At 47.7% G+C, this 7,057-nt stretch overlaps 1 protein-coding gene across 1 annotated transcript in view; it reads right to left on the bottom strand.

Moving 5' to 3' along the window:
• Positions 1-4,012: 4,012 nt before the first annotated feature.
• LOC311322082 (low-density lipoprotein receptor-related protein 1B-like) overlaps positions 4,013-7,057 on the bottom strand; it is a gene marked incomplete at both ends in the record, with an annotated part of 130,697 nt that continues 127,652 nt past the window's right edge. The window contains 6 exons of the mRNA XM_084454092.1: positions 4,013-4,342; positions 4,629-4,703; positions 5,137-5,281; positions 5,402-5,492; positions 6,510-6,589; positions 6,999-7,014. Of these exons, the coding sequence (XP_084310218.1) occupies positions 4,013-4,342; positions 4,629-4,703; positions 5,137-5,281; positions 5,402-5,492; positions 6,510-6,589; positions 6,999-7,014 (737 nt within the window). The remainder of the gene's footprint in view (positions 4,343-4,628; positions 4,704-5,136; positions 5,282-5,401; positions 5,493-6,509; positions 6,590-6,998; positions 7,015-7,057) is intronic.

The raw sequence follows: 7,057 nt of genomic DNA on the forward strand, positions 1-7,057 counted from the left end.
TTGGACAGTAAATATTCTACCTTAAAGGAAGAAATATTAGTGAGAGAAGAAAGATGACAGCTCCTTATCTTTCACTCATCTGCACTGAGGAAAGAGCGCGCGACCCCAACTAGAGGCTAGGCTTTAATAGCAATGACCAGTAGGCCAATAAACCTGCAAGAACCACACTAGTTTTCTACATTTGTCTTATCCATTTCATACTAACCCTAACCCCAATAACAGATCATTAACAACTGAACAGTGACCAGTAACCAGAATGACATTAGTAGTTTGTTTTTTTCTGAACCTGAATTACTAGGCTACCTGTCACACCTAGTAGGAAGAGCGTTAGGGCCAACAACTGAGTTTATTTTATTTTTTTAAGCTTCTGTGTTTAAACTCAGAATTTCTGACTTTAAAATCAGAATTTCTGAGAAAAAAATTCAGAAATAACTTCTGAGAAAAAAAAAAATTCAGATGCTTAAAAAAAATAAAAATAAACTCCACTGTTGGCCCTAATGCTCTTCCGTACACCTAGCCTATGCTATGGATTGCATAAAAAAGTAGACCTATTCGTGTTTTAAGAGCAGAGCACTTTGATCTTGCACTTTATGATTCAGAAACATTACAGCAAACCAAGAGATTTGATCCCTGGCAAATACCAACCAACAAATACCAAAAAAAAACACTTGTGGATTGCGTTAAGCCTCTTGCCACTCTTTGGAGACAGAGATCAGAGTCTATCCGTTGTTGAAGCCCATGGTACGAAATGTTGCTTTATGCAAATGCCTCCGGTTCACAATCACATTGTCTTTGAATCCCTGTGGAGGGTGTGGAGCTGAGGCGTGGTGTGCCACTGCTCTTCCCCGAGGAAGAGCTCCCAGCCAGGCAGGTGTGTGTCCCCATGGGGCGCCGGTCCAGTGCACGTGTGTCCAAACTGACTAAACCCATTGTAGGAAATCCATATTATTGGATTTTGTGTAAATAATTACGCCTCACACATAATTATAGTGTGTATCACATTTAAAAGGAATCAGACAACCACTAATAAACAGATGTAAACAGCGTAGAACCCTTGTTAAGCCTGAACTAGATGCCCAGAGGCTCTAAAGGAACATGTGGTGTTGATGTTTTTAACCCTTGTCCTGCATACCAGCCACCAATTAAGCACAGCAGGGCTGATGTTGCCAAAACACACAGGGCACATTCTTCTGATCAGTCTCTGAGTGGAGCCCACATGAAGCCATTCAGCTCTGAAACAAGAGCTCATCTGCGGTGTGTGTGTGTGTGTGTGTGTGTGTGTTTGTGTGTGTTTGTGTGTGTGCTTCACTGGCCTATGTTTTGCTTTCTGAGTGATTGAAGAGATGAATACCTGTATTGTATACAAGCACTGAGCAGCTGCCTGGCTGAATAAAGACACGCGCCATTATGACCAGCAGGGCTTATAGCCTTATAATCCTCACATTTGAGTCAGTTCTTATCACGAAGTGCTGTTCTGTGCAGAATAAACTTGACTTCGAAGTCATCTTATATATATATATATTGTTGGTATAAAACCATGACATTGTTGGACTCTAGGTCTTAGCGCTTTAATAACAGTGCCAGCATGGAGAAGTAGTTAGTGAAATACCCAACTGTTTTGTGCTGTATCATCACACTTATCAGTTCCTTTGAGAACGCCCCCCTCTCTGACAGTGGTGGTTCATGGTAGTTATGGTTACGGGGGGGATCTCGGCCCTTTGATGTTTGCTCTGTGCTCCCTGAGAACGACAAAGAGAGACCCACCCTGTGAACCATTCCAGATGTCACACATCCTTTTTTTACTGTGAGAAAAGAGGCAAACCCAGACCAGACAGATTCTGCAAGACAAGTATATGTTGTTGTTGATGTCGAGGAAAAATTTCTTAGGCTAATGTGCTACTTTCACATTTCATCCCTTAGAAAGAAACTCCACTGAAACCATCAACTATTGTATTAATTTGCATTGTAGAGCCACATGGTGCCCCCTGCTGATCCACTGTTAACCATCCCCAAATAACAACCAACATGTAATACAGCAACTCCTCAATCTCAACACAGGCGACTCGGCGCTTCTCATGGCTCAGTGACAGAAATAAAGACGTGAACAAACCAGCAAGACAAGCAAACACATTTCATCATGAGCTCAACTATATTACTCAAAAGTGAAGTATATTAATGATTCATCATTTCCATCTACGCACAGTAGGCATGTAAACAAAAAGCTGGCTGATGTAATACAGCCCAGTACTTCAAGTGCTGAAAGCAGAACTTCCCAAGCCAGTGGCTGCTGGACGGCTGGACGGTCAGTTTACTGACGTTGAAGAGGAGAGAGAAATAAAGACAGAACCAATCCAGCGCAGTGCTGCATTTAAAGAGTAGAAACCCCTCATTTATTTGATATTGATAATACTGTACATTTAGTATAAAAGTACTACGTTTAGTATATTTTCAGAAAATACAAGCTGTACTGAACATATAAATCAAATAGCGTATAAAATTATAAAACATGTTCTTACACCTTTCATCTGAGAAGGTATCCTTAATAAGTGACAGAGCATGTTTTCACAATTTCAGAAAATATCTTTGCAACTCTTACAGGAGGCTAATGTTCATTTCACAGATCGTTTGCAGTCAGCTGGTGATAGTTTAGTATAGTGAGAGTGAGAGCAGAGACTTTCTTTTTAATTTTCATGGGCTTCTGAAAGCAAAGGTATAATTTATCGTTTCTATCGTTAATGGATGAACAGACAAACAAAACATCTTAGATAAAACCATCTATTTCATTTTTTGTTACATCCGAGCAGTGAATAAGAAATTCAAAAAGAGGCAAAGTGAAGTAGAAAGACGGAAGGAAACCAACGCAGACCCAGTCAGCCAGTTATACTAGAGATGGATCCATCAACGCAGACCCAGTCAGCCAGTTATACTAGAGATGGATCCATCAACGCAGCACACAGCAGACCTAAAACAACATCAACAACATCAACAACAACATGGATGTTCACCTTTAGTTGAAACTAATGTCCAGCCTGTGTGTGTGTGTGTGTGTCCTGTACACATTGATAGCCATTTTGCAATACCTCATAATCCCAACACAGGTGATTCAGGCGCTTCTTATGGCTCAGTGACAGAAATAAAGACGTGAACAAACCAGCAAGACAAGCAAACACATTTCATCATGAGCTCAACTATATTACTCAAAAGTGAAGTATATTAATGATTCATCATTTCCATCTACGCACAGTAGGCATGTAAACAAAATGTGATGTAATACGTACAGTAGTGATGAAATATCTATACACATAAGGAAGACAGACAGACAGGGAGAACCAAACAACTAAATATTTCCAAGTCCAAACATGTGCAAGTGCACCAAACCAACACTGAGCTGCAATGAACTGAAAGGTAGAAAATCCAGGTCATTATAAAATACGCCCGCCGTGTGAAAGCAGCCTATGCAGCCGTTTCCTGGACGCTCGTCTCCAGGATCTTTGGGAGCAGCTCTCTCCTCTCGTCCCGCCCGGCGGCGGGGTTCTGACAGCTCTGCTCGTCCAGGTATATCTTGGTGTACATGGGGTTCGAGTAGTTCAACGCCTGCAGGTAGAGACATACAATAATCTGCATCAGCAGATAACACTGCCACAACACCGCAGACAAATAAGCCAGTATTACACATCACACTTCCAGAGCCTGTAGTGAGTAGCGTAACAGGCGTGACAAGCATGCTGCCGCCCCGCCAGGAAGCTCTGACAGGCTCTCGTGTGGAACTGAAGCAGATGCTCCACAATCCTTGAGCGCCGTCTTCCATCGAGACGACACGAGAGCTGGATGGTTAAATAAGGACGCGCCCACGGCAGCCAGGGGAAGGTTACAGCGCGCAGTATGTGACATGTTTACCACACATAGGACAGCGTAATGACCTGTCACAGTGCACTGTAGGGAACTAATGTTCAGCGAGTTCACCTGAACACGGCGCTGCGAGATGAGTGAGTAGCGAAGGAGGAACTGAGAGCTACAGGCGGTTCTCTAGGAAGGACAGGCTCTGTGGTTTGAGGAGGAGATACAGGCGGTTCTCTAGGAAGGACAGGCTGTGTGGTTTGAGGAGATACAGGCGGTTCTCTAGGAAGGACAGGCTCTGTGGTTTGAGGAGATACAGGCGGTTCTCTAGGAAGGACAGGCTCAGGCGGTTCTCTAGGAAGGACAGGCTCTGTGGTTTGAGGAGATACAGGCGGTTCTCTAGGAAGGACGGGCTCTGTGGTTTGAGGAGATACAGGCGGTTCTCTAGGAAGGACGGGCTCTGTGGTTTGAGGAGATACAGGCGGTTCTCTAGGAAGGACGGGCTCTGTGGTTTGAGGGGTAGTTACAGGCGGTTCTCTAGGAAGGACAGGCTCTGTGGTTTGAGGAGGAACTACAGGCGGTTCTCTAGGAAGGACGGGCTCTGTGGTTTGAGGAGGAGATACAGGCGGTTCTCTAGGAAGGACAGGCTCAGGCGGTTCTCTAGGAAGGACAGGCTCAGGCGGTTCTCTAGGAAGGACAGGCTCTGTGGTTTGAGGAGGAGATACAGGCGGTTCTCTAGGAAGGACAGGCTCAGGCGGTTCTCTAGGAAGGACGGGCTCTGTGGTTTGTACCTGCCTGGTGTTGATCTCCTTGGGGACTGTGTGGACAGGCAGACGATGGAGGTTACTGGATCTCACATACCAGCCCTGCGAAAACACAGACAAAAGGATTACGTCGTCGTTTGCTGTCTGCCCAGAATGCCAAGTGAGGGGGCGATTTGCACTTTCTTGGGAAGGGCATTGTCTCTTCAGCAATCAATGGGTAATTATTTGTTAGTAATGATTTTTCAATTTTCATCGGGAGTGAGTGCGAGGTGGCGGGGGGTCGGGGGCGGGGGTGCGGGTTGAGGGGGGGCGGGGCTAGTCTGACCTGCTGTGGGTCCAGGGGGGCGGGGCTAGTCTGACCTGCTGTGGGTCCAGGGGGGCGGGGCTAGTCTGACCTGCTGTGGGTCCAGGGGGGCGGGGCTAGTCTGACCTGCTGTGGGTCCAGGGGGGCGGGGCTAGTCTGACCTGCTGTGGGTCCAGGGGGGCGGGGCTAGTCTGACCTGCTGTGGGTCCAGGGGGGCGGGGCTAGTCTGACCTGCTGTGGGTCCAGGGGGTAGCGAGGCTGCAGGTGGAGGTTCCCTGCGTCCAGGCAGTTGTCACGGTGATCCACCTCACACATGTTGTAGGCGGGGTTGCCGACCTCGTTGGCCATCATGGGCTGTCTCCGGACGCTCTTCCCCCTGCGGCGGAGCGAGACAGCGTTAAGGCGTCCTCACGGTTAGTGTTAAGGCGTCCTCATGGTTAGACAGCGTTAAGGCGTTTAGAGGCGCGGCCGTGAAAAAGATCAGAGATCACCTCACCTCTGCCTCCTCTTGCACATGACGATCCCCGTCGCCATGGTAGTGAGGAGAATCACCAGGACGACCAGGGGCACGACGATGGCCATGCTGCCTGAATCAACATTAGAACGACACACCTGGTCAGACGGACACACCTGCATGTCCACTCCATCCATCCATCCATCCATCCATCCATCCATCTACCCACCCATCTATCCATCCATCCATCCATCCATCCATCCATCCATCCATCCATCCATCCATCCATCCATCCATCCATCCATCCACCCATCCACCCATCTATCTATCTATCTATCTATCTATCTATCTATCTATCTATCTATCTATCTATCCATCTATCCATCCATCTACCTACCCATCCATCTATCTATCTATCTATGGCTGAATCTGTCTGTTTCTATCCCAGGCGGATAAAGGGCTTTTCCTGAGCCAGTCCCCCTGGGGGCGCGGCCCTGTCTTGTACGTCTACAGGCTCAGAGAACACATCCATAGAGAACATGTCAGGATCAGGATGAGAACGTCTCCAGAGAACCAGAGAACCCAGATCCCTGACAGGGGAACTTAAGAAAAGAATACCAACGACACTGTGCTGAACGCTACATCTCTCCTGAGATTATGTATTGTTAAGAGAGAGAGAAAAGGAGAGAGAGGGAGGGAGGAGAGAGAAGGAGAGAGAGAGGAGAGGGAGGGAGAAGGAGAGAGAGGGAGAAGGAGAGAGAGAGAGAATGAGAGAGAGAAGGAGGGAGAAGGAGAGGGAGAGAAGGAGAGACAGGGAGGGGGGGAGGGGTTCATAGAGTGAATTTTTTGTCACTGAATCTGAATCTGAACAAAGGACATGCATCTGGACAGAGAGAGAGAGATTGAGACAGAGAGAGAGAGAGAGAGGGGAGGGAGGGAGAGAGAGAGAGAGGGAGAGAGAGAGAGTGACAGAGAGGGAGAGAGAGAGAGAGGGAGGGAGGGAGAGAGAGAGAGAGAGAGAGGGAGGGAGAGAGAGAGAGAGAGAGAGAGAGAGAGAGAGAGAGGGAGAGAGAGAGACAGGGAGAGAGAGAGAGAGAGAGAGAGAGAGAGAGAGACAGGGAGAGAGAGAGAGAGCCTCCCCTCTGCTCACCCCCGCTAGCGTTGCCAGGCGGACTGGGGGTCTTGGGAGCCGGCCTCTCACACTGCAGACCCGACCAATCAGCTGGACACCTGGAAGAGACACAAACCACACGGTCTACTGAGACACGCCCCCGACACACAGCAGGTTAACAACCATGAGCCATCGCATCTGGGACACACCGTAGCAGAGAGCGCGCGTGTGTGTGTGTGTGTGTGTGTGTGTGTGTGTGCAGAAGGTGAGGTGTTAGAGTGTCTTTTTCCATGCGATGGATCCATATAATAATTGCGTAGTGAGTAAGCTAGCAGAGTGAGGAGCTGTGTAGTAATGTTGGTATTAGACCAAGATAAACTGACTGATCTCACTTTGAAGAAGCCGTCAGGACAGAGGAGGATCTGCAAGAGCGCGTCAGGTCTTAAATATCAGGTATTTACAGAAACAAAGATGGCCTCGGGTCATTAAACATGGTGAGAAGAACACACACCTAAATAAAACAAGGACCCAGGAGCCACACACACTGGGGCAGGGAGAGCACAACAACTCAACACACCACACACACA

This window comes from Borostomias antarcticus, assembly GCF_949987555.1.
Source record: "Borostomias antarcticus genome assembly, chromosome: 19".
Lineage (NCBI taxonomy): Eukaryota > Metazoa > Chordata > Actinopteri > Stomiiformes > Stomiidae > Borostomias > Borostomias antarcticus.